The sequence below is a fragment of the Lotus japonicus genome, chromosome 1 (assembly GCF_012489685.1).
Source record: "Lotus japonicus ecotype B-129 chromosome 1, LjGifu_v1.2".
Lineage (NCBI taxonomy): Eukaryota > Viridiplantae > Streptophyta > Magnoliopsida > Fabales > Fabaceae > Lotus > Lotus japonicus.
In genome coordinates this window covers 109028991-109055519 of record NC_080041.1, presented here as the reverse complement: position 1 = coordinate 109055519, position 26529 = coordinate 109028991, and the positions used below count along the sequence as shown (strand labels likewise).

Sequence of the window (26529 nt, the reverse complement as noted above, 5' to 3'; positions counted from 1 at the left end):
TTTTACAATTTTAGAATAATATGAGTTTTTTTTAACTATTGGGTTTGGTTTCATTCACATTTTTTTCTTTTATCTCATTTCTACTTACTTTCTCTTTCCAGTCATTTCTCTTTTTTTTTTCATATTACATCACATATATCATTTCTCTTTTATTCTTCCTAAAGTAAGACTTAGACGTCCTCCTTGGTTGCGACTAAGCACGACCTAGAGTGGGTTGGAGTGCATGATGGAGTCGTTGGACCAGGGTGCGGAAGGGGGTATTTGCAGAAGACACTTCGTCGCTCAAGTTTGTGAGAAAATAAAGAAAAAATCTTAGAGCGAAGAATTCAAAGATTGTAAAAATAATGAGTGTGTTAAGTAAATAAACTATTATATTCATAGACTTAGTACATGTTATTATTACCTTTACATATCCAAAAGAAACCCTTGTGAAGGCACTTGCGAGTATAACGTTGGCTTCAGGCCTCCCTACTTTGTTTGTTGGATCTAAGCCATCATCGGGTCGCTCGGACCCTGGCTATACCGGTTTGATTATCTCTAATTTTTTTTATAACAACTCTTTTTTTATTATTATTATAAGTGAATATAAAAAGATAAAGTTATTGTTTTTTATTTTATGATTATATTATAAAAAATACATATAAAATAAAATTTTAATTACAAGTCAGAATTCTTGTAAATGGTCATGCCGGTGGTAAGACAATTGGCGAATCCGAAGGGATCCAATGAAATGGCTCCATGGTGTCACAGACAGTAAATTGCAAAGCATGTTCCATTCCAAGGACAAGGACAAGGTTCTTACGCCGTCCCCTCTTTTTCTTCTCCGCCCTCAACAAACAAAGAAAAAGGAAACACAGTCAACAGTCAACAACAACAGTGAGCTCACACAGATTTACATGAACAAGTAACGCACACGCTCGACAACATACATTAATTCATGGCTGATCCACAACCGTTGTTGCTCAACGAGCCAACTCAGCTTCAACAACCACCCCGAATCGCCTCCCTTGACGTCTTCCGTGGCCTCTCCGTTTTTGTAATTTCACTCTCTCTTTCGAAATTGAATGAACATGTACTATTGCTTTATTTCTGTTAGTTTTTGCTTAAACATGAAGCCATCTTTTGTTTTCAGCTCATGATATTGGTCGATTATGGTGCCTCCATCTTCCCCATCATTTCTCACGCCCCTTGGAATGGTATTCATTTAGCTGATCTCGTCATGCCATTCTTTCTATTTATCGCTGGAATCTCTCTCTCGCTTGTTTATAAGGTACCTTCTCAGTCCCACTCCCCACTCCTTTATCATTAAATTCGATTCCCCTTCAATACAGCTAGCATTTTCACTCCACCTACCAAGTAGAATTAATCAAAACCCTTTATTTTTTTGTTCTAACAAAACGTCAGAGAAGGCCCAGCAGAACACAAGTTACATGGAAAGCCTTAGTTAAAGCTGCCAAACTCTTTATACTTGGTATTGCTCTTCAAGGTAATATCTTCTAAATCCTTAAACCTGCCAATGCATGTATATTTAATTAGACCATGTTCACCCAATTTCTTTGCACTAGCAACTAGCAACCAGGTGTTACTGTCATACTAGTTTTACAAGGTGAAACATTCATAATGGCATGTATTCATTTCAGGTGGTTATTTTCATGGGATAACTTCCTTGACTTATGGTGTTGACATTGAAACAATTCGATGGCTCGGCATTTTACAGGTCATCGTCAATTTGATAATCTTTTGACTACTTGTTGACTTAGCTGTTTCTTGCTGACTAATAGCATAACGCAGTAGCTAACAAATTTGAATTGATGATCCATGAATCCAGAGGATATCTATTGGATACATTGTTGCTGCTCTATGTGAGATCTGGCTTCCAGTCCTTAGATGGAAAGAATCAGGTTTCTTCAGAAGTTATTACTTGCATTGGTGAGACCTTCTTTATCATTTTTATTTTTCAAATCATTATATCTGTTGGACCGAATATGTCTGTAAAGATGGTCCCAAAATAAAATTCATGCTAGATCATAATCACAATGATTGTTCACTTTAGACAACTAGTTGCTGCATCAGCATGTAGTACATCTAGCTTGGTACTCTCCAAAGTCCCAACTCAAAGATGTTAATAGAAAATTAGTTACATACATTTAAAATAACAGGATTACTCCATTTTACATTTACTTAAATTAGCAAAATTTATTCTTTGAGTAACTTAATGTATTTGTATTTCTTTTATCTACTATTCCTTTCCTCTTAATTTTACCAATATTTTTATACAGGTTTTTAGCAGTGATATTGTTGGGGATTTACTCGGCACTACTGTATGGTCTATATGTTCCGGATTGGCAGTTCCATGTATCAGCATCGACCTCTTTGTTGCCTCCAACAGATGGTGGCAAGGTTTACACGGTGGGCTCAGCACCCCTCACTCCTCATCTTGCTATCTTTTGTGTGCTTCTTTGTTTCGGGTTTGACATGTTGCACAATATTGAAAAATTTATGGTGAAAGAAAATTGTTTCTATTTGCTAGTCTCAGATATCTTTGTTTAAGGTTAGGGAGGAAATGTACAACTGGTGGGTCATCGATGGTCCTCTTTCTGATTCTAATATGAATATTCACATGTCTCACTGTTGATTTCATATATGAATTCTTCTAAATTTTGACTGTGAAGACTGAAGATAGTTATCCAATGCTTATTAATTTTCAAAAAGTTTACCTGCTCACTCATATTTAAAATTCATTTGTTTGCAACTTCATAATGCTCACAAGGTTCTCAATTCAATACCAGGTGAATTGTTCAGTGAGAGGTGATCTTGGACCTGCCTGTAACTCTGCTGGAATGATTGATCGCTATATTCTTCGTCTTGACCATCTGTACAGAAAGCCTGTTTACAGAAATCTCAAGGTTTCTTATAATTGATCGTTGATCGCGTTTCTTTTTCGTGAATATCCCCTAGGCAAACAGCTTTTGAGATATAGATTAGTCCCATTTCCTTGCTTGATGTTTTACACTTTTACTACATAATATGACATATTAATGCCTTTTAATGATCTAACTTCCAGGAGTGTAATATATCTGGCAAGGGTCACGTTCCAGATAGTTCACCATCTTGGTGCCATGCTCCTTTTGATCCAGAAGGCATTTTAAGGTGACCAGTCTAGACTTTCAAAAATCCCCTGCAATTCCATTAGTTAAATTCCTCCATGTTGAGTAGTCTAAGTCTACGTTATATCTTGTTAAGTTAAAGACAAGTATGCTGGGTGCAAATTGAAGCTTCTTTTGTAGTTTAATGTGATCTTCTTTCTGATTAGTTATCTCATGGAACTATAACCGTACACTTTTATAAGTGAAATAGAGAAAATGGCATGCTGATTAAACGCACTCGGCCTCATGTGATACATAATGTAGAAACATTAGAAGATGTACCTTCTAGAAATCTTCTTTAAGCAAAGTATTCCATTGCTAGTTATTGAGACAATGTAACAAGGTCCAAGTGATATTATTCAAAATCAAACCTGGTTGATTTTCCTTTTAAACTCTTATGAAAAAATGATCTCCTTGTTGATGAGTCCTTTTGTCAGAACAGGTTCAATCACTGTACTGAACTACTGAAGTGATGATCTTCAATAAGTTTGGCAGCCTTGCAGGCATCATTATAGAACATAGACATTGATCCATATAAACTTCAAAGGATTTCTACTTTTTGAAAGACGAAGTTCTTATGCACTTTCAATAGGATTTCCACTTTCTGAAAGACAAAGTTCTTATGTACTTTCAATTAATATTGACCTATAGGTCCTTATTTTTTTTGGAACAGTACTCCTGTTTGTTTGTTATCCATTGTGCTGAATGATGTGATCACCTGTGAATTGATTCCTTAGAATTCCGATTTCCATGATTGATTCATAAACCTGAAAAGTTTATTTCTACAAAGTAAATTGCAAATATCATTACAATCTTCTCATTTTTTTCTGGTGCTTACATTCTTTTCATATTCCCTATCGATAGCTTGGCAATGAAGATTTATCTAAAAGCAAACTGAGTGTTGGACTTGGTTGTATGCTTTATATTAGTAACCGCGTTACGTTGATTGGTACCAACAGAAGTCATTTTGTAATTCTTTTCAAATGGTTTACAGCTCCATAACAGCCGCAGTTTCGTGCATAATTGGACTTCAATATGGTCATGTGCTTGCGCATCTAGAGGTGAGATCATGTATCAAGTTTACTGAACCCTCACAGCCTGTAAAATTTTAGCTTTTTCAATTATAAGAGTTCTTTAAAGTTTTAAATCTATAGTATAACACTAATTCCCCTTGTAGCTTGTTTTTCCACATCCTCTTGCATTGTAGCTTGAGATTTTCTTCTTGATTGCCTGGTAGAGCTGAGAAAACTGACCTTTTTTTCTGTATACTTGTACTGTAGGACCACAAGGGACGCCTAAACAACTGGCTGTGTTTTTCAGCTTCATTTTTAATCCTTGGATTGTTCATGGCATTAATAGGTTTGTGTAGTAAACTTTCTATGGGTATCTTCAGCTTATCAAATACCTACTAGAAGTTACTAAATACTGACTGATGATAATTTGAGCATTCTCTCTTTATAGTCATGGTTATCTGGTCATCAGCTAACCAACTTCTGATGCCTTAGAAAATGTTGTATTTATTTTTTACCTCTTTTCCCCTTTCATTTTCAGGAATTCCTCTAAATAAGTCACTGTACACAGTCAGTTATATGCTGGTTACTTCGGCAGGCTCTGGTTTCACATTCATTGCTCTATATGTTCTGGTGAGTTCCATGTGCTGTGAAAGTAGAAAACTACCTGGACATATATATTATATATAATTCCTTTTATTTTAGGGGGATATAATGAGCTTGAAGATTTAAATCTATGTACTGTTGCAAACAAAGTGATCCCTTTCCCTTCCCTATAATGACTGCATGATGTCAAAGGTTTATCATTGGCATTATTTATAGGGATCACTTTGTTTGTTTGGAACAAACCCAATTTGACCAAATTATAATTCATTTTCGCACACTGCAGGTAGATGTTTACGGCCACAGGTGTTTCACAAGTGTATTGGAGTGGATGGGAAAGCACTCGTTGAGTATATTTGTCCTTGTATCTTCAAACTTAGCTGTGATTTCTATCCAAGGATTTTATTGGCGTAAACCAGAAAACAACATTGTAAGATACTGCTCCATGCTATGCTAGCTGCTTTGTGTTGGGAAAAGTTTACAAACTTTAATTGACTATAGTGTTTAATTTGGGTGTTCTTTTGTTCCTTGCAGATACACTGGATTGTGAGACGTTTTGACCACAGATAAGGTCCTTGCTTCCTATTCAACTGCTGTTGAATTTACACCCTCGCCTTTGACATTATTGTGTATATATTTATAGGCATAGGTTTGTTATTTCCACCCTAGCTAGGTGCTTCCTAAATTGTATAGATACTTTCAAATTCAAATTGCACAACTAAATTAGCATACTTTTTGGTCAACATTGTCACTGGTTATTGGTGGTGCGCAGGTCAGACACTCTTTTTTCAGTTGGGATGGTCAATTGGTCATTGAATCTTTTCATGCAAACAAAAGAAAAAATATTATAAAAAGTTCCTTTGGCTTTCCAGTATACTGTACTCATTTAAATCTTCTGGAGTAATGATATATACACACCTCATTTTTAAAACACTTCATTTCCACCTCTTTTTGTTTTTATCTCTCTCCTCTTATCATCTATCACATCTCATACTTTCTCTTTCTTACTTTTTTCTTTCTTCCTATCTCTCTCCTCATTCCACCTCTTACACCTCTTACACCTTAAAAAGAGGTGTGTATGTATAATTATTCAAATCTTCTGTGCACAAAAAATATCTGTCTGGAAAGAAATTATTTATATATATGCTTAAATATTCCTAAGAATATTAGGAAATATGTTCAACAGTATTTATTGGTAAGAAGTATAATTATATAGCGTAGAAGAATTATAATTCTTAGCTTAAAAAGAAAAATGTGCACATGATAGAAACGACAAGTTGCAGCAAAAGCAACATCATTTTCAATGCCTGGTATCCCCAATTTTTATCTTAGAAATCCGTTGATGGAAAATGACAAAGCATTCAAGGTAGAGGTAGATGACGTGTTTATGAGAAATACTAGCAATAATATTTTGATTAATACCAACAGAACTAGATTATTAATGTATAACATAATTAATTCTTATAAAAAGGACTGAATTATAAGATTTGTATGTGGCTGAGGGAATGTTGGTCGCGCAGCAACAGTAATTCTAATCATCTAATCCAAAAGAAAGTGATTATTTTAAGCTGCAGTAATCAATGGAAGTGCATGAGATGGAAGAGACATACTGTTACATTAATATTTTGTTCGAAGGGTGGAAGGTCACTGTTACTTTTTCAAAACTGTTGTCTTATGCGAGTGATGCGTACAGATGCATCAGGCTAGCTCCTTATTCCAAGGCAGATGAGACGAGATCACTTTCGTTGAGGTGAGAGGGCACTGACCTGAAAACAACCAGATTATCCCTTTACTCAACGGAAACTTTGAAAAGGACATTTCCTTCATCCCAAATTCCCAATTTCAAACATTAACATAGAGAGAGGGTTTCATGTTTACATACCCGTTGAATAAAACTTATCTTAATATAACTTTTCATTATATATCCAAAACCAACTTATATTTATACAATTAATCATCTAATTCAATTAACCTTGTACACACTCACATTGGTTCAAGACTTTAGAAAGTACATGAAACTATATGTCTTGCTATTCATCTGCACTCATGCAAATAGGCATTGATACACCTTAATTAAGAGATGAAAGTGAACAAAAATGTTTTACATAAATTGTATTTAAAATCGTTAGCATTAGATGAGTGTAGCTGAATGGTAACCGTGTAAATGAGTGTTAACATGCACTTTGAGATTAAAAAAAAAAAGGCGAATGAAATTTTTCTAATATATATACTATTATGATGAACATACTTCATTGATATTGTATTTAATTAGCTTATATCTATACACTTGCTTAGCTGTATGTCATTTTAATATTTTTAATGTACTATTCATATGATTATTAGCTAGGGCAAGTGAGATATCTTGTTTTCATTGGGTGTAAAGTGAGGCATGGGGCCTTATTGTTTGTGCTTTATGCATGTAGGAGATTTTTTAATTAAAATCTATGTTTGATATAATTAACTAGCTTGCTATTCAAAAGATTATTATTTGCTACAAGTTGTTATAAAAAGTTACTTAAATAAGTAAACCCTTTATTTGAAAGCAAATTCTTGTAGAATGTGGAAGGACCTAGATTAAGAGGAAGAAATGACCGTTGTTGGTAGGGTGTGAGTTGGAAAATGGTTGCCAGGCTGACAAGCTGAACGTTCCCTACCCTCAACCCTACTACTGAGGTGGCTACCATTAGAGGATTACCTTCACATGCTCATTGCTTTTCTTCCTTCCAACCCTACCCCACCCTCTCTCTCTCTTGTTTTCATTGGCTCTTTCCAACTGTACTAAGACCAACATTTTGTTTTCCAAAATTACCCTTGTCTTATCCACACTCAACCACTCTTCCCATGCCCTTCTCGTCCTCCATAAAAGGACCCCTCCACCCTCCCACTCTCACACCACCATTTTTTCACTCACTCACTCCATTGTTGCTGAAAGAAAGGAGAAAGAGAGAGATGTCGAAGGAAGTGATGAGTGAAGAAGCTCAGCAGCATCACGGGAAAGACTATGTGGACCCACCACCAGCACCTCTCATCGACCTTGCTGAGATCAAGCTCTGGTCCTTCTACAGAGCCCTCATTGCCGAGTTCATCGCCACCCTCCTCTTCCTCTACGTCACCGTCGCCACCGTCATCGGCCACAAGAAGCAAACCGGACCATGCGACGGTGTCGGCCTCCTCGGCATTGCCTGGTCCTTCGGCGGCATGATCTTCGTCCTCGTCTACTGCACCGCCGGCATCTCCGGCGGCCACATCAACCCCGCCGTCACCTTCGGCCTCTTCCTCGCTCGCAAGGTGTCTCTCATTCGAGCTGTCTTGTACATGGTAGCTCAGTGCTTGGGTGCTATCTGCGGTGTTGGGTTGGTGAAGGCGTTCATGAAGCACCCCTACAACTCCCTCGGCGGCGGTGCTAACTCCGTGGCTCATGGCTACAGCAAGGGCTCTGCTCTCGGTGCTGAGATTATCGGCACGTTTGTGCTTGTGTACACTGTGTTCTCTGCGACTGACCCGAAGAGAAGCGCGCGTGACTCTCACGTGCCAGTACTGGCACCGTTGCCTATTGGTTTCGCTGTTTTCATGGTTCACCTGGCCACCATACCCATCACTGGTACCGGCATTAACCCTGCAAGGAGCTTCGGTGCTGCTGTTATCTTCAACAATGGCAAAGTTTGGGATGACCAGGTACATATGTTATGTGTCAACTTTTCATTTCCTAGCTAATTGCTAATTATTGACTAATGGAGTGAGTTTATGTGTAATTAATGTTAATGATGTTAATGTTTGTTTTGGTTGTAGTGGATATTCTGGGTTGGGCCATTCGTAGGAGCATTGGCAGCAGCAGCATATCACCAGTACATACTGAGAGCAGCGGCTATCAAGGCACTGGGCTCGTTCCGTAGCAACCCCACCAACTGAATCAATGATAATGAATCAACACAACCAAGATAGAATCATCATATACGTCTATTTTGTCATCATATATTGGTTTGTGTGTGTGTGAGATTCAGAGATTTCTTTTGTAATCAAATATTTATTTAATTTCTATGGTTTAATTGTTTGTGTGAGATGATGTAGCCCGTGTTCATGACATAAATTTAATTTACTCTATTTATTTTATAATTTACAACCAATCCTGGTCATTAATTTTTCCCCGTTAGTTAAACTGAGTACAAGTATTATTATGGGCAGGCACTGTTTAAAGTGCGATGTCAGAAAAGTGTGGGCCACACCGTATAGGCCATTTTGGGGGTGGCATGATCGATGCTATTTGAGTTTAGTTTGAAAAATACATGCTAGAAAAGAAAGAAATTGAATGAGAAACGTGAAAAAACTAAAAAGAGGAAAGCTAGCTAGCAAGATGGATGAAAGGTGGTGGAATGGGTCCAGGAAATGCAAACTACGTACGGTTGGATGCCATGTCGTGTAGTTCATTCATATCACGAGCTTGTTGTTTTTGTTTTAATTTGACTGACAGAATTGTTTTGTTTCACTTCGATACAGATTACAGAGTAATTCAAAACTGTACTAGTAGTAGTAGTACATGATTCCATTTCTAATTAACATGCATTAAGTTCCTTTAACATCGAAATAGAAGGCCCTTCAACTAATTAAATCTACAATGTGCTTTGCTTCCAATTAATGAATTAATATAGTGAGTATAAAAGTAAAGTGGGCCGGGAATGAACAATGATGGATGAAGGTGGGACCGCTGAATGAATGCGACGTAAAAAGGAGGAGAGAGAAGAGAGTCCACCCTCTCTCCAAACGGTCAAACCAGACTCACCTGACACTCGTGCTTTCCAACGGTAAGCGGTTGAGTTGTCTCTTTTTTTTTTTTTGGTCAAAGAGTTGTCTCTTTAATTTGAGCTATCATGGGAGAATTGGGCCACAGCCCACTATTGGAGGTGGGCTTCCAGTTTTACATTAAATTTATCGTCCTCAGTCTCAGGAACAACGACAGGGACTGGACTGGAAGGGACCAACATCTTTTCAACTTTTACACTCCAACTCTCATCATCATAATTACTTCAAATTTTAATTAACTATTACTATCATAGTTGACAATTAAGTTCATCTCATACTCTGATCAAAACATGATTACCTGTTCATTTTTTAAAAGTTTCTGTCTTAATTCTATGAATGATTTAAATTACAATTATAATGTGCATGACATAGACATATAAGGTCAAACGACATATAATATAGTGAAAAAATTATAGCATAAAATATTGTTCTTACATTCATACAAAAATAGCTAAAATTAAACGTTAATAAATGGTCACATGACTACTTGTGAAACGCTATGCATTCCCATTTCTGAATAAACCAAAAAATTATGCATAAAACTCACATGTATCATGTATGTGTATAATTTGTATACTGAGATAGAAAATTCCATCTGATTTAGTAATCTATTACAAATAAATATTACTCGCATCCATTTATTCAGTAACCTATTCTACTTTCTGAGACCTAGCTAAGAAAGTAACATATATGTGTGCAGTTTAGAGTCAAATTTGCTATATAAGCAGATACATTAACAATATTACAACAGCTCATCTATCAAGGATTTGCGATGCAAATTTTCAACCTCAGACTTGCTAGACAGCATGCTTTGCTCCAGTTCAGCAGACTTTAGCTCTAGCTCCTTCAACCGATCGCTTATCTCTGGAATTCGTTTTTTAATATCAGCAACCTCTTGTTCTTTCTCAGCCAAACTTTCCATTTCTGATTCTAGCTGTTCCCTCAGTGATTCCATTTCGCGATCAGTGTTGGCCTTTGCAGCATCCACCTCCTGGTGCTGGTTAATCACTTCAACATTTTCAGCTATTTCATCCAGTGCGCTACGCAACCACGCCACGCGAAGTTGAGCAGACTCAACATCCTTCAGAATGGCCACTAGTTCATTGATTTTGGACTTAGTTAAGTGCATTATTGAGTCTGATTGTAACTCTTGGACCACAAAGCAAACACACTCAATGTAGTATGAGCGCAAGACAAGTGATTCCAAATGACAGCTCGCTCCTATGTCTCCATACTTGTCAAGGATAGATTCCAAGATGGAAGCAAAACTTTCTTTTACATGGTACTTTCCTACCGGAACACGGGACTCGGATACCACAGACTCTGTATCTCCTTTATCATCATTATCTTCATTGCCCTGTGGAATAATACCAGAGAAACTAAAATCTATGGATCCACCTTTGAAAGTAGTAGCAAGACCTTCTCCAGGGTGGACATCAGAAGCAGTTTTGTCCTCTTGTTTTGTTTGAATTGGATTGGCAAGGTGCTCTACACCATTTTTTTGTTGGTCTTCTTCATGGACATGCTACAAAAAGATACACAAATAATTACATATGTGCTTAACATTAGTTTTGTATAAAGCCAAGGATTTTGGCGTGTGTTTGGCTCCTCATTGGAGGACCACAAAATCAATTCTGAAAGGGTAAAGTTAATTATAGATTGCAACAGAAATATAGATGTCTTAGAGTCATTTTGGAGAGTAGTTTTTGAATTGAATATAATCGATTGTGATAGTTTGCCTCTAGATTTTACAACATTACCCTACACAAATCACTATTTTCAATAATTGTATCCAAATATAAATCATTTCACTTCACTTCAACTATCTTCAATTCACTTTTACCATAATCAATTTTACTAAAGTCAATTTATCAATTGTGATCCAAACACCCACTAAAAGGGCTGTAGAAACTAGAGCTTGAGAGTAGAAGAGGCCACTACCTTAACATCAGGGACTGGGAGTGGGACATGTATTTGTCCAGAAACTGGTACAGAATGATTGTGATCATCGTTTCTTGACTCCACCTTTTTTATCTCAGAATGATTTGATATTGGTGATGAAGCATTAGACTTCTGAATCGCTTCAACTTTTGCGGCTGGAACAGCGCCGGCAACAACAGGGGGTTCTGGCCTAGAACCTGGCTTCTTTCTCCTGTCAAAATTTGAAGGAGGAGGCGCGGCACCTGCAATAAGAATGGATTTGACTCAGAAACATATATATTTATTCATGGAGTGCAAAAGATCTTTATCACTGACCCGTTCATCAGTTATATTAACGACAAATGGTAAGAATACTTAACAAAAAGGCTCGCTATCAATTTGTCTCATGGTAAAAAACTACATATATTTCACTGAAGGAACATGGAACAATACAGAAGAGATCAAGGAAGTGAGGAAAATAGAGGACAAGTAATATCAATCAAAATTTTAAACAGATGCACGCAGGAGAATCATGAACTGATTAAACCATTTACAATATTTTTCTCTGATAGTAATAGAATTAGTATGAATGTATTGATGCACAGAAAACGCAGTGAGAAGTTTTGTCAAATAAATTAAACTAACCCATTACAAGAAATGGTCAACAAAATGGCTATCCTATGAATGAACCCAAATGGTTGACTAATATCCGAAGATTCCCAACTTTATTCTTCTCGTTCCCATTTCAAAAACCAATAGTTGTACTAAAAAATTCCATACTGGTATAATTTAAAACAGAATTATATTGTTGGTGTATATACGACATGTTTTAAATGAAAGCATTGACAAAGCACTGAGATTGAAATTAAACAGTATATTATAAAATTTCTGGATCTCATTCTTCAAAAACTCACCAACTATATTTTAGATGATTCTGTTTATGTGAAAATAGATGAGATCATATAAAGGATTAGATGCTAACAAGACAAATAAAAAAGAAGAAAATTGTTACAGATCTAGATCATATTAATTAAAGGTGGAGGTGATTAAGTGAACCTGAAGCGGTTAAACAATTGTGATCACAGTGATGGTAAGGATTAGATGCTTTAGGACAACCTGAGTGTGTTCTGTTTGTGTTTTTGCTGCCGGGCTCACCATCTGTTGCGCTCCGTTGATAACCTTAAATCAAGGAAATATATGTATCACAGATTAGTATATATTTATATCTATCTATGGACAGAAACAGAAGAAAGAACAAGTAACTAACTATATAGCTAACCTGATGAAGAAGTGTTCTTAGCGTGTGGTTTGGTTCGGTGGCTGGTCTTTTTGGAGCAAGCTTGGGTGCATTGATGGTACGGATTAGAAGCATGAGGACAGTTGGGGTTACTTGCTGTTCCGTTGGAAGCCGCCATCATCAACAACAAAACTAAAAATCCAATATATATGAGGTTGAAGTGTGTGGTATTTATATAGGTTCAATGCAGAAGGGAATGCAAGATATATAGAGCAAAGGAGGCAGCAAGCAAAGGATTGAATATGAACGAATGAGAAAGAGAGGAAGAGAAATGTCCATTTATTGACTTCTCCATCCGGTACTGTTTCGTTTGACCAGATGAAATTCCATAATGACAATGTTTGATTTTTGAATCAACCCTTTGAATTAATATTTTCTGTTTTAATAAAATATACTAGTATATGGTTATGGTACATACATGCATATAAATTGTGTCAAACTTCTTGCCTTCTAGAACCTCACGCGCACGAAAAACCAGTCCCCAACTTTTAGGCGCGCCCTTGTTATTCAATAAATAATAGTTTAACTTGCAATATAAAATAGGGAATTGTTATTCAGACCCCCCTACAGCTATTCAGACCGAAGGAATTTTCTAAAATCCGAAATTACCCCTTTCGAACGCACCCTTGTAGTGCGTGTCTATCGCACCTACCCACGGAGCGACGTAGACGCACCTTGAACATGCGATGCAAGCGCACGTTGAAGGTGCGATTAAGTAGTGTTAGAGTTGATGTCCCAGTGTCTGACTATACATAGGAAAGACACATATACGCCATTAGTGAAGTGTGTTAGTCGCGCCGTTACAAAGTGCGTGATATGAGTCGCTCTTTATAAAGGCGTTACCATCGCACACTGAAAGTGCGTTGGTCACGCAGTTCCAAAGTGCGAGGTTTTGCAGAAACTTGACAGGAACAAACAGAATCAGAAACTCCAACAGAAACAGAAACTTTAACACAACAGAAACAGAAACTTCAACAGAAACTAATCTGACATTGATACATTACAATGTTACATTATAAACTTCAAGTTAAATCTTACATTATAATCTGTCATTGATACATTATAACTAATATGAAAATTTGCAAGTGGACTACTACAACATCACGAAACTAATCTTCAGCGAGATTTATGATTTCATCGACCTTATGTATGTTTACATTTGCCTCTCGGGAGAGTTTGTTGAATAGGGTCATGCGATCCAGATATGGTAGCTGTCAACCACGAGCTTCAACAGCACAATGATACATCCATTGTGGATTAACCATTGGCAAAGGAAAGTCACTTGAAATAAGCACCTACAAAATGATCAATTATATTGTTAAGTATCTGATAAAGTTCATGTAATGTTAGGTAAATTCATACTAAATGTAATATTGATCAATACCTTCACCCAGTGGTTGTTGTTGACAAGGAGTAAACATAAAATCTGGTGTTCTGACAGATATAGCACTGGACCGGTGAGAGGGAAGTAGGTGGCGCCCCCCGATTCGACAAGGTCACGAACACAACCTGGTACATCGTAGCAACAATGTGGCCCATATCCGGCACGCATAACCACTTCTCCTCCGTTGCAATCTCATTTGGAGCAAGATGCAAGGCTTGTAGAACTTTTTGGTAATGTGTGTCGGTGCCATACATACCATGATAAACAACTTGTCGTAATCTAAGCTCCTTTATCGTGTCTTCTCAGACTTGACGCCAATTTTGTTCTTCCTTACCCATCAAGGAAGCAATGCATCTATATCCACAATTGTCATCATCTTCAATATTGTGAATGTCAATGACATATTCACGGAGGAATTCGGGCACTTCATGGATGTAGTTGGCCGAGTAAACTTTGCCTTTCGGGTGCTGTGGCGGGAGCTGAGCTGACTTGCTTGTTATCCTCTTGCTTCTCTTCTTAGGTGCAGATTGCTTCCAAGGAATGCTCTTCCGTTTTCTCGACCTGGTCTTACGCCTCTTGCCTTGTGGAGCTGATGAGTTGCTAGCTTGCTTTGACCCAACTATTGCATCAACATTCTCCCAAGAACAAGGAATGCGTCTGCTAGAACCCTTAGGTTCATTGGGCCGACCCCTTGTAGGCAACTTGTTTGGAGGAGGACACATAGAAGTCTAATCCGGGTATGCAATCTCCCGAAGCCTCTCTTTGATAGCTTGTCTTCTCGAAACATTAGCTTCTTCAAACATCTTTGCAATGACCTCTAACTCTGTCCAATGCTCAATCCCAAAACAGGTTGGGATTCATCAGGTGCAGATGTTGATGTAAGCCTCCTCCAATGTTGGTCCACTGCCGTCAATGGAATAGTGGTCATCATACCAAGACGACATGAACAAGGCAAGTTGTGTGTCCTCCTGGTAGTGCAGCCGCATTTTCCAACGCGCGTTTTCTCCTTTGCGATCAACATGAGGGCATATCTTGAGACTACACCACGCAGGTTGTCGTACAACTTCTCCTTAAATGTATGCTTTCTGATAAAGATACTTGCCTGAAAAGCAGCATTAATCCTTGTATGCTGGAGAAGTGTGCACCTATGTATAGCTGCCCAAGCCGCACACATGTCACTCTTGCTATCTTTGATGCACGCTTTCAGTTTTGCGTGTGCACCTTCAACCTTGTGCAAAGTTATAACGTTAACATTAATACATACTTAATAAATGTAGCAAACTTATTGAAATGTCAGTGTCTAAGAATGTACCTGTTTGTAGTTGTGTTACCCATGTGCATATAACGGTCAATCGCATACTTCACAAACTTGTGCTTAAACGGCAACCAAGTTTCCTTAATGTAATTCATGAGGTTAGAGTGCTCCCCAACAAGTGAACGTAAGAAGTCCATGCCTGCATTAAACTCCTCCGCTGACTCGGCATACATGACTCTATTCCATGCGTCCCCGACATCATCCCACATCTCCTTGTCTTGGATAGTGAGCTTGCACTTTGCCTTCACACACTTAGCAATATGAAATTGGCATAGCAAGTGAGCTGCTGTAGGGAATGTGGTTGTAACTGCGTTCATCAAAGCAGTGTCTTTGTCAGTAACCATGACTTTAGGCATGTCCTCTTCCCTAAGTAGCAACCCCCTTAATTTTTCAAGTGCCCGTGTAACTTCAGGTTCACGTTCATTGCACATGTAGCCAAAACCGATGGTGTATGTGAATCCAACTAATGTCATGCCAACCATCTCCAACAATGGTATCATATACTTGTTGGTCTTGTACGTGCTATCAAGCAAGACAACAGTAGGAAATTGGTTGAATAGTTTGATGGAAACTGGATGGGCCCAGAATAAGGACCGAATCACCGTGGAATCCTCTTTAGTTCTGGACCATTGCGTGTACCCGTCTTCCTCCAACAACCTCATCAAGTGTTGCATCTCTGACAATTGTCCCCTCTTGGCCCTAACGTGTGTCATCCGCTCATTGTACACTTGTCTTATGGTAGTCAGATTCTGAGGGTTGGCATCCTTCAATGCCAGCAACATGTTACCTGGCTTCACTCTATTGTCAACCATTTTACCAACCATATCCTTTTCTTGACTTGTAAGGTGACCGGCATAGGCATGGCCAACCAGAGTCTCGGTTGGCTCATGGTTGTGGTCGCCACGTACTACAATCAACCTCCACAAACCATCTTCTGATGTGTATCTCGCCTTGAGCCTGAATGAACAATCACATTTCTTGGTTCCTGTCCCCTTCCGCACCAACACAGGCTTGTACGGTTTGTACTTGCCGCCCATCTCGCACACCAAAATAGTCAACTGTCTGCCTTTACTCCCACGGCCCTTGCTCCCACAATCAGACCTTCTAATAATGATCACAAAGCCTAGTTGCTTTCCTACATTCTTAGCTCAATCCAAAAGCTCCTCCCGAGTACCAAAAACCTACAAAGTATTAACACATATACGCATCACATATAAATTCAACTTATTTGACAAAAACTCACTCATTGGTTATGAAAATACCTTGTCTGTGGTAAATTGTTCTGTGTAGTCCACTGCAATTGGCACATCATGTCGATCTTCTACATTGGCTAATTGCTTTTCTTGTGGCATGTCCACTTCATATGACTCAGGGAGACTCATCCTGAAATGCAAAACAAAAATTGCAAATTGTTTACTGTTTCTCTTACAGGCCAGAACTGTATTAATCGCACGTTGAACGCGCGTCACAAACGCACTTTATAAGTGCGACAGAGACGCTGTTTAACAATGCTTCGGGATAATAATAACAGATAAACACACTCTCAGTGTGCGTCTCTGTCGCACTTTCAGGGTGCGAATTTGACGCACACAAAGAGTACGGTGCTCACGCTTAATGGAAGTGCGATAAATCTAGATCGGGATTAGAGTGCAGTACCTTCACAGATGACGACGGTAACGAGGGAGGAGAAGTCGGGTGAGGACGACGACGGCGGTGGCAACGTTGGTGATGGTGTTGGGTGAGGACGACAACGGCGGTGGCGACGTTGGTGGAGGCGGTGGCCGGCAACAATGTGGGAAGTTGAGAGTGGGTTTGGAAGAAGAAAGAGAATGTGGTGAGAGGGGGGTGAGGGGGGGCTTCAACATAGCATTAGGAATAAGGTGAGGATGGAGGGAGGGGTATTTTTCAAATTTTTTATTTTCATTAAGAGTATTTTTTACATTTCCCAGATTTTTGGGGGTCTAAATAGCTATGGGGTCTGAATAACAATTCCCTATAAAATATTTTACCGATTACTATACATATAAGAACTCAATTAGTTAACGTGCATCTTTTAATGTTTTAAAGGTAAGGATTATAGGAATTAATTTTGTTTTATTATGGCCCAGTTTGGAAGAGCTTATTTGAGCTTATCTGACAGCATAAGCTCTTATGCCAGTGTTTGGGAGAGCTTATGCAAACAGCTTATGGCCTGCCCATAAGCTATTTTCAACTTATTTTCATAAGCTACTCAGGACAGCTTATGAAAAACAGCTTATGCTTATGTACAGCTTATTTTTAATTTATTTCAATAAATTTTTAAAAATAGCTTATGAATAAGCGCTTATGTCATAAGCGCTTCTGACCATAAGCGCTTAATTAAGCTGTTTTTCCAAACGGGGCCCAGGTATAAAACTTCTTAACAATGAAATGAATTTTTTATTCCATTATATTCCAATTTATTCTATTCCATGGCTCCAACCGTCTATTCTCCATCTCCCCCACCGTTCATGATCTCCATCTCCAACAATGAGAAGTTTTATTTCTTAATATAATCATATATATAAATATTATTTCTGCCCGCATAAAATCCTTATACTTGCACTTACAACTAATTGTTGATAATTTCGCTCCATTACTCTATATTTTTCTGGATTTGTACTGATCTCTCACCTTTTATAGAACCACCTCCAGCTACTGCACCAAACTTGTGAAGAACATTCACCTCCAGCATCTTCACCAGACCTCGCATCTTATCAGCCACCACCACTAGTCCACTATCCTCATCACTCTCCTATTGACTCTTCAGAACTTTTCTCCAATAACCCCTTCTAACAACATTCAAGTTCTTACTTTTCTTCATGCATCTTATCAGCCACCACCACTAGTCCACTATCCTCATCACCTCCACCACTCTTCTATTGACTCTTCAAAACTTTTCTCCAATAACCCCTTCTAACAACATTCAAGTTCTTACTTTTCTTCATGCATCTTATCAGCCCCCACCACTAGTCCACTATCCTCATCACCTCCACCACTCTCCTATTGACTCTTCAAAACTTTTCTCCAATAACCCCTTCTAACAACATTCATGTTCTTACTTTTCTTCATGCAACACTGTAGACATGAACCAAGAGGATGAGAAGAGTTGTCACCATACTTGTTCTTAATTTGAATTAGTAACGAGGTTTCAGTGAATCGATGCAACAGGTAAAAGTTCATCCATGTTAATTTGAATCACTATGTACATCCAAGCTGTGAAGTCAAAATAGCACTAAAAGGTTGCATAGGAGTATTTACATAGGGGTTGGCATTGGTGGTAAAGATGGAGGAGGCTATGGAGAATATATCAGAGCCACAAAGAGATGGCAGTATAGTGACGGATAGATCACAATTACTATTTCCTTTGAACCAATTCTATCACTCAAACAACCTACTTAAACTTGTTACTAAAATCAATTTTATATTTTATAATCAATTATACATAGGTGGTGTGGCGATGGGAAACTAATTAAGGCTGGGAAACTAATTAAGGCTGCACGTTTATAGTTTACAAATCATTTATTGCACTCTACAACATAATTAAACCATTTCTCGAATCACAAAATATCTTCTCCGGCAACCAAAAACATTTTCACAAAGATCATTCAGTAAGATGGATTAACTCTCCTCACCTAAGGATGTGAAAGAATTGGAAGAGGATGGCTTAATTCTATGGTTTGATCAATTGGAGAAACAAATTTTCCCCATTTTTTAATGGAACGTGATTCTAAATCTTATCTAAACCCCCAAAAACACCTCAAAAAATAATATATGCATGGTAAGAAATTATCTAGTGCATAAAACCATGTAAATTGAAACAAATCAATTCAGGCTCAACATTTCCAAAAACTTTAACCTAAAACATAAGTGCAAGCGACAAAATTTCCAACAAAATGAACACGAAAATTCGCGTTAAAACTTCAAGATTGAACCTAGCCTTGCATTTTCAATTCAGTTTCACTCATCATCTTCCTCATCTTCATCAGCTCCCGCTGCTGAATTAAGAGCCTGCAATCGTGCAATTAACTTTGCCTTCCTCTCCTCATAGGTGAGCTTCTTCAGATTGTACCTGCTCAGAATGCAACAATACAACTTCAATAAAGTCTTCATCTAATTATTAGTCAAGCACAACCACATTAAAGAATATATAATAATCATAAAAGATAGCTGAAATACTGCTCATCAGGGAACAGGTCAGTAAATTTTCTAAAAGTCATATAATCAAAAAGACAAGTGCATTACAAAGGTTTATAGAGTGAAGATAGATTCACAAACATAACAGTTTACCTCTTAGATTTCTTGGGTGGCTTCTTCTCAGCCTTCTTAATTGTGGGATCTGCACGAATAGCAGCATGGACCTTTTTGTATAGATCCTCAAGTCCATCAGCCTCTATCCCGCGCTTGATATATTCACTGAAGTGTGACTGGTATTTTTCAGGTTCATCTTCTATCAACGTCTACAAGTATGATTATAAAAGGTTGTAACACAAAATTCTGGAAACTTAATACAATAGATGCACAAAACAGACAGATTGGAAGAAACCAAATATAATCTTTCCACATGCCTTCATATAGGCAGCAACATGTCCACCAAAGATATATTTTCGGTGAACCTCAGGATCAAGCTCTTTCTTCTCCTTCTCAAAGCCAGCAAATCTTTTATCACTGTGAGGAATATCCAGACCCCCATCCAAGGCTCCCTGTAATTCATCACAACCATTAACTACCATCAACATGAAAAGAATATAGGACAAATTGTTAACATCAAAATCAAACATCACATTGAATACCTTGAGCGCGCCAAAAACACGATTGCCTGTTGTGGTCTTAACAAGGCCAACATCGAGGAGAGCACGGAATGGCCTCCTGGTCTCAGCAGGTTCAACTGAATAATCCTCTCCAGTAGCCTGAATAAGATACCACCAATCAATATATAAAGAAGTAGAGAGATTGAAAAATAGATAAAATAGCATAGCATATCAATTGATACCTCTACATTGCCCTCGTACTCCTCATCCATTTCAAGCTTTTTAAGAACTCGACGGGCCAACAGGAGTCCAGTGCAATAGGCTGAATTTGTAATTTATACAATAATAAGACACAGGTAAACAAAAAGTAGGAGGGTGACGAATAAACACAGAACACACGCAAAAGGGTAGCCAAAAGCGAAGCTCATAAATGTAGAACCTGCAGCATAGTTTGTAAGGCCTACTTCCAAACCATAGTGTGGCAGTTCATGTGCATATGCTGAGGCAAGAACAATATCACCAGCAATGCTAGCAGATATGATTTGAGCAGTGATATCCTTGTTTGTCTAATAATATAATAATTAAGGTTCGATACAAACGAAGAATTTGCAAGCAACACAGTAAATAACTAAGAAGAATAAACACATTAGAAAACATTATTCACCCCTACACAAACAAAACAAAAGGATACAAATCGAACAACAAATCGGTATTTCGGTGTGTTATACTTATTTTTGTCCTGATTAATCAACCGAATCCTGGCTCGGTAATCGGTTTTTCCCTCTGCGTAGAATAAGAAAAAAAGGGTGAATGACAAAATGGAGATTAATGTAATAACAAAAAATGGAGAAAGTGAAACATGTAATAAGACCTCTTCTTCTCTTGAACTTGACTTGAAATCTCTTGAAGTAAGCCCTTGATTTCTGAGACTTGACGAAAACCTTCATCCATGGAAAAACAGTGACATTGTTAGTGCTCTTGTCTGGAAAACATGCATGATTCAGCTGAAATATATGCTAGCTACCGAAGCCCACAGTGGGACATTTCGCATGGCAACAAGAACAGTGACAATTTTGAAGCATCTCAAACAACATAATCAGATTTGAATGAAGTGTAGAACAGAACAACGAACAGAAATGCATTGAAAAACGAGTTAAAGCGGAAATGAGATGAGAGAAGAGACGCACCATTCTGAATCAGTGACGAGCAGCGGCGGGGGGAAGCGGAGGGGGAGAGGAAGGAAGAAAACCTAGTCACGTCGAGTTGATGATGGAGGGTTTTTTTAGGGTTTGATCTGGGCTTGGACTATGGCCTTTATCATTGTTTCTATCTATTCTGGATTGGCCCAACAAAATCAGACACCATTTTATAATGTCACCAATTAATTGGCCCCAAAAATAATTAAGGCAACCTATGTGATTGATGTTGTGGATGTTATGAAGAATGAAGGGGGGGGGTTAAATTTAACACATCACTTACACATTTTTTTTTTCACTCTATCCAACAATTTTGAACTCCTAGATAACCCTCCCCTTCATTATTCATCCCCACCACCTCAAACTCTTTTATTATGTGTTTCACATGTGAACAAGTAGGTTGAGGGAAGGGTGGGGTGGGTCGAGCTCTTCGGCCGACTTCAGATTTATAAAAATATGTTTCAATGTTTTTGAATTGTAAATGTGAGTTGTGTAATATTTTTTACTCAAAGCAATTCAAAAAATTAAAGATACAAGTGTGTAAATAGTAAATTGAGCATGCAAGTAAGTCTCGTCAATACAATAGGCAAGTTTTTACATAACAAATAGGTTTGAGCTTGTGTATGTGTATGAGTAATTATCTATAAGAATATATTGTCTGTGGGTTAATGTTATCAAACTTGGGTCAGTTGTCGACTCGACTCTACTACTTGGTTAATTGGTCAATAATTTTAATAGTGTGTTAAAAATTTACATTATTAGCTAGTTTATAGTATGTGGGCTAGTATTTATAACACTGGAACTTATTATGAATAACTGTGTAAGTATTTTTTTTCAACCATATAGGTAGTTTTTTAAAATATTAATATTTTAAAACTACTTCGAGACCATAAATCAAACAAAAACAAGTTATAAACATAGCCCAATGAGAGGCCCAACACGTGAATACATAGAATTTGAACAAACGTAAGTCCAAACTCTTTTGACAAAAAAAAGTCCAAACTCTCAAACCCTAATTAGTGGTATGTTCCTTAACTTTTTTTGAATGTGTATACCCCAACCTTCATATGTAGCTGCTGCTTTTATTCGCATTATTTTCATTTTTCCACTTTGTTGTCTTCTTGTATCCTCATGCGGAGAAGGCTTTCCGCAAAGATCTCCAATTCCATGAGAAAATGTGTGCTTTCGAAGACAAATAAGAATAATGATGCAACCAAATTTCAACGTCAATGGTAATCCATACACAATCGGATGAATTGCGATGTAAATGATGAATTTGTGAGTCCATGGCGCTTCAATCATGATTTGAGAGGCTCATTTAGTGGTTGATGACTGGTCGACCATGAATTCCCGACAGGTTTTTATTTTTTGTGATTTTCTTATTTCTCGATATGATCACCAGCTTTTACAGATCTCCATACGATTTTTATTGATCCATGTTGCACACCTACTTATTTGTTGGTTTGACTCTTAAAGTGTGTCATACTAGCCATGGGTAAGGTTTATAGTTTAAATACATGAACTGATTAGTCTGAGTTAGTTTTCATAACAGTGGTATAATGATGACAATTTTTTTTTTGAAAAGAATAACAATGTTGAAGTTTCCATACTTATAATGATACACTCATATTTGCTCCCTATGCTCACCTTAAGCTTTGGATTTTTTAGACTTTATTACTCTTTACTTGCTTTTGTTTATGTTTTTCCTTGTCATGTAGCATAGAATCAACATATCATATTTGCTTTGTACATTGTCTCAAACACTATTTTTAACATTATGTGATATTTACTAAATTGTATATCTTAGACTCATGATTTAGTGGGTGTCATCCCTTACATGAGATAACTCACAATTTCATGGATCACATACTCCTAATTTGGGGTGGGTAGCTCACATGGTTAAGCTAAGGATAATTGTATGTGAAAGGTCAGGGTTCAAACTCTAAGGTGAAATAATTTATATTAATTTACTAACAACTAACATTTGCCTATTAAAAAACATACTTCTAATTCATACGTTGAGTTAATTATAGTTGAGATTCTGAGATAGAATTCACATTTTCATTTTGTTTCATTTCCTCATATTAGGAGAAGAGTAAATTAGGATGCCCATTATTTAGCAATCATCCGATCTATATATTTTATTTAGTATTTACTAGTGACTCATATATCTTAACCAATTTATCAATAATTAAATCATTCATTGAGACGATTTTTTAGTGTTGGAGTTTATGCTTCGAGGATTGAGAATAATGTTCACTCATCAAAGAAGGCTTACTTGAGCTTATTGAGTTATAGCCACAACCTAAAAATTTAAAGAATTATATTATCATATATATATATTGGTCTCGGGTTTTTTTTTGTTGGGGGGAGGGTGAAGCATATATTTGAGAAATGTATGATTGATTGTGGCTAATAGGGCATTAGATAAAACTTCTAGAGGTTTTAAATCAAGTGTTGGCACTTACATTTCCCCACTAGCTCATTCGGGTATCTTGAAGTTGTGGGAGCAATCATCTTGATCTTTCATAATTATGAGTGGTTTATGATAATTGTGATATATCTTAAATTATTCTAGTTAATCTTGGTCATTCATAATTGTGATTTACGGTCCTTCATAATTAGAAACTATCTATTTATTTAAGATGACAATATTAACCTTCGATCTTAGATGGAGTCGTCCAATCGAGGGATGTAATTTCCGAAAGAGGAATTAGCTATTGGTAAGACAGAGTCACCTCATGATCTTGGTTATTTCATGTGTAACCTCTATTCAATTTTGGGGTTTCATCATTTTATGAATTTATATGATTTAACTGCATTCTTACACTATTTAAACTTGTATTATGTCAATTTGTTAGTCTTCGTTGTTAATTATAATTTATGTACATTGAGTGGCTTGCACTGTTTATTGAATTGATAAATGTGCTTATGGTGTTCCCTCTTTTAATCCATGGTGGTGGTTAAACCTCGCTTAATATTTGTGACTTGCTCATTTCATTTATTTAAATTACAGATTTTCAGGCAGTTGAATGGAAGGTTGCTTCAGGTACAACTTGTACAATTCATTCTTTTTTGTAAGCTTCGTTTGATTTTGTAGTCATGTTAATGTCTTCTGACATGTTTGATTTTAAGGTCTATATAGTTGTAATGCGTAAAACTTTGACTATGCTAAAGTGTAATAGTTGTTATTTAAATGCTCGATTGAGATATGAGTATCATTTAACTTTGACTATGCTAAAGTGTAAATTATGTTATTTTTTTGTATGTTGAAATATGTAATCTCTTCAAAAATATTAAAGCTTTTGAAACATGTTCAGTTTGAGAAATTATTCTAACAAAATTAGTTATGAAAAAACGAATTTGATAGTCACGGTAGACGTGTCTATGGAGTTCATAAGTTAGGCTATGTTAGGGAAGACTTTGAGGAAAGAGGATGATAGGGATAACTTATCACAAGTACGTGAATAATTTTCTCCATTTCTAAAATCTCTCAAACAAAAGGATAAGTTATCATAAGTCCCCTTTCATACATCGCAACCAATTTTTATCTAAAAAAAACACCTTTAGATTTATGGGCATCACCATATTAATAGATTGCAAACCAATATCAACATCTACAAACACCATTTTTTTCTCCATGTTTTATGCTTCTATCATATTATATCATATCTATCGCTTATCTTTCTTCTATTTATATCTAAGTGTCTACACCATTTTACTTTACATTGTACATTATTTATTTTTTGGTATTTGATGAATTTAATTATATGTTTGTAAAACAGTTACATATTTTTTTTGTTAATAGATTATTTTTCATTCATACAAAGAAGGCTAAAAAGCCCAAAACAACGGACATTAGGCCCTTACAAGAAGGTTAGGAAAACAACTCCGTTTTCCACTAAACATAGTAGCTAATAAGCACATAGTAACGAGTCCTAGACTTTAACTAAATTGAAGTCTAGAGAGACAAAAATCAACTGCCTCGTGCATTCCCAAACAGAATTATGTTAGAAAGCTATAGAGAAAAACAGTTCCACATGGTTCTACACAGGTTCAAACCTGCAACCAAGGCAGAATCAATGGAGCACTGCTTCCATACTAGCCTAATGTCACTGATCCATAGGGAACTGGGAGTTGCTGCCAGTCAACCCTTCATCCCGGGCAAGCATGGCATCCCTTACCAGGGCTCTTCTCATTGCTGGCGAGAGCTTGAAAAACCAATTACATTGAAGTTCCCCTTTCATGCACATATATGTTATGTTGTGTGTTGTCTCGTGTTGCAGGATCTAGGGGCCCAATTGAAACTCTTACACATCATGTTTTTTGTGAGTTCCCTAATGTCCTTAACGATGTTGTGGATTTCCATGACTTCCTTACTACCCTTGCATGCTTCAATTAAGGTCTTGTTGTCTGATTCAAATAGGACATGCATCCACTGTAAGTTATGAGCTAGAGTTGCAGCCTATCTTAGTGTTATTGCCTCTGCTACGAGTGGGGAAGGAGCCCGAATGAGCTTAGCAGATCCAATTAAAGGTTGTCCCTTGGCGGTCTCTTGCGATCACTGCGATGTTATGGTTAAGGGATCATTGGCTCCAGCCCGCATCTATGTTGATTTTGGTGATTCCCTGTGGTGGTGGTTGCCATAAGGTAGGTCTGTTTCTCCCATAGACTTCATCATCATGATTCCTCATGTTCTTTGTGTGCTATGTTTCTGCAGAAATGCATTCTGTTTGGAAGATTTGTGCTATCTTGAGAGTGTTTAGAAAACCCGACATGATTTCTTAGAATACCCACTCATTTCTACCTTTCCATATGTGTCAAAGAATTGCATTGATTGAGGACAACATCTGTTTGTTTCTCAAGGAAATTTTTTCTCCAAGTAGCCAAGAGTCAAGTCTCATTGTCTGCCGTATTCCAGGATCCCATTGAAGCTGAGACCCAAACCAAATAGGTATGGTCCAGGGGCAATGGAGGAAAGCATGTTTTGTGGATTCTGGGGTTTGGGCACATACGAGGCATTGCGGGCTCTGCATAAATCTTCTCTTGAGCATTTTTCCTTTAGTGCTAGTGAGTTGTGGCATGCCTTCCA

The 26529-nt window shown here is 37.3% G+C and overlaps 5 protein-coding genes across 8 annotated transcripts; 1 reads left to right on the top strand and 4 right to left on the bottom strand.

Moving 5' to 3' along the window:
* Positions 1 to 768: 768 nt before the first annotated feature.
* On the top strand, positions 769 to 8883 carry LOC130729070 (uncharacterized). Its single transcript, XM_057580696.1, has 14 exons — positions 769 to 1036; positions 1133 to 1270; positions 1405 to 1486; positions 1641 to 1717; positions 1829 to 1929; positions 2280 to 2409; positions 2790 to 2906; positions 3065 to 3150; positions 4141 to 4207; positions 4427 to 4505; positions 4698 to 4789; positions 5046 to 5189; positions 7718 to 8434; positions 8549 to 8883. The coding sequence occupies exons 1-14, from the start codon at positions 938 to 940 to the stop codon at positions 8666 to 8668; spliced, it is 2049 nt and encodes a 682-aa protein (XP_057436679.1). The 5' UTR covers positions 769 to 937; the 3' UTR covers positions 8669 to 8883.
* A 1203-nt stretch (positions 8884 to 10086) lies between these two features.
* On the bottom strand, positions 10087 to 13083 carry LOC130729069 (uncharacterized). 3 transcript variants are annotated; one of them, XM_057580693.1, is made up of 4 exons: positions 12756 to 13083; positions 12533 to 12655; positions 11498 to 11739; positions 10087 to 11081 (listed from the first exon to the last, which is right to left on the bottom strand). In XM_057580693.1, the coding sequence occupies exons 1-4, from the start codon at positions 12892 to 12894 to the stop codon at positions 10299 to 10301; spliced, it is 1287 nt and encodes a 428-aa protein (XP_057436676.1). In that variant the 5' UTR covers positions 12895 to 13083; the 3' UTR covers positions 10087 to 10298. The 3 variants fall into 3 exon arrangements, with proteins under 3 accessions (XP_057436676.1, XP_057436677.1, XP_057436678.1); XM_057580694.1 differs by having other exon boundaries at positions 12593 to 12655; XM_057580695.1 differs by lacking the exons at positions 12533 to 12655; positions 12756 to 13083 and adding an exon at positions 12122 to 12434.
* A 1376-nt stretch (positions 13084 to 14459) lies between these two features.
* On the bottom strand, positions 14460 to 14879 carry LOC130718348 (uncharacterized). Its single transcript, XM_057568935.1, has one exon. The coding sequence runs from the start codon at positions 14877 to 14879 to the stop codon at positions 14460 to 14462; it is 420 nt and encodes a 139-aa protein (XP_057424918.1).
* Positions 14880 to 14974: 95 nt separating this feature from the next.
* Positions 14975 to 16509, bottom strand: LOC130718341 (protein FAR1-RELATED SEQUENCE 5-like). Its single transcript, XM_057568922.1, has 2 exons — positions 15489 to 16509; positions 14975 to 15378 (listed from the first exon to the last, which is right to left on the bottom strand). Exons 1-2 carry the CDS (start codon positions 16507 to 16509, stop codon positions 14975 to 14977), a joined length of 1425 nt encoding a protein of 474 aa, XP_057424905.1.
* Positions 16510 to 19265: 2756 nt separating this feature from the next.
* Positions 19266 to 21582, bottom strand: LOC130729068 (60S ribosomal protein L5-like). Of its 2 annotated transcripts, XM_057580692.1 has the most exons (9): positions 21429 to 21582; positions 21113 to 21182; positions 20933 to 21024; positions 20681 to 20807; positions 20484 to 20563; positions 20284 to 20400; positions 20059 to 20193; positions 19781 to 19950; positions 19266 to 19562 (listed from the first exon to the last, which is right to left on the bottom strand). In XM_057580692.1, the coding sequence occupies exons 1-9, from the start codon at positions 21429 to 21431 to the stop codon at positions 19451 to 19453; spliced, it is 906 nt and encodes a 301-aa protein (XP_057436675.1). In that variant the 5' UTR covers positions 21432 to 21582; the 3' UTR covers positions 19266 to 19450. The 2 variants fall into 2 exon arrangements, with proteins under 2 accessions (XP_057436675.1, XP_057436674.1); XM_057580691.1 differs by lacking the exon at positions 21429 to 21582 and having other exon boundaries at positions 21113 to 21188.
* Positions 21583 to 26529: the final 4947 nt, after the last annotated feature.

Bases quoted from the DNA above. Each gene is read 5' to 3' on its own strand.
- LOC130729070 (XM_057580696.1), top strand. From the start codon at position 938: ATGGCTGATCCACAACCGTTGTTGCTCAACGAGCCAACTCAGCTTCAA. The intron at 1,718-1,828 runs GTCATCGTCAAT...CCATGAATCCAG, and splicing joins GATGGCTCGGCATTTTACAG to AGGATATCTATTGGATACAT. The intron at 4,790-5,045 runs GTGAGTTCCATG...CGCACACTGCAG, and splicing joins TCATTGCTCTATATGTTCTG to GTAGATGTTTACGGCCACAG.
- LOC130729069 (XM_057580693.1), bottom strand. From the start codon at position 12,894: ATGATGGCGGCTTCCAACGGAACAGCAAGTAACCCCAACTGTCCTCAT. The intron at 11,740-12,532 runs GTTCACTTAATC...TTCTTATTGCAG, and splicing joins CAATTGTTTAACCGCTTCAG to GTGCCGCGCCTCCTCCTTCA. The intron at 11,082-11,497 runs GTAGTGGCCTCT...ATCTTTTTGTAG, and splicing joins TCCCAGTCCCTGATGTTAAG to CATGTCCATGAAGAAGACCA.
- LOC130718348 (XM_057568935.1), bottom strand. From the start codon at position 14,879: ATGTGTCCTCCTCCAAACAAGTTGCCTACAAGGGGTCGGCCCAATGAA.
- LOC130718341 (XM_057568922.1), bottom strand. From the start codon at position 16,509: ATGGGCGGCAAGTACAAACCGTACAAGCCTGTGTTGGTGCGGAAGGGG. The intron at 15,379-15,488 runs GTAACACAACTA...ACAAGGTTGAAG, and splicing joins TGACCGTTATATGCACATGG to GTGCACACGCAAAACTGAAA.
- LOC130729068 (XM_057580691.1), bottom strand. From the start codon at position 21,188: ATGAAGGTTTTCGTCAAGTCTCAGAAATCAAGGGCTTACTTCAAGAGA. The intron at 20,564-20,680 runs GTTCTACATTTA...TTACAAATTCAG, and splicing joins CCTTACAAACTATGCTGCAG to CCTATTGCACTGGACTCCTG. The intron at 20,194-20,283 runs GTATTCAATGTG...GATGAATTACAG, and splicing joins GTGTTTTTGGCGCGCTCAAG to GGAGCCTTGGATGGGGGTCT.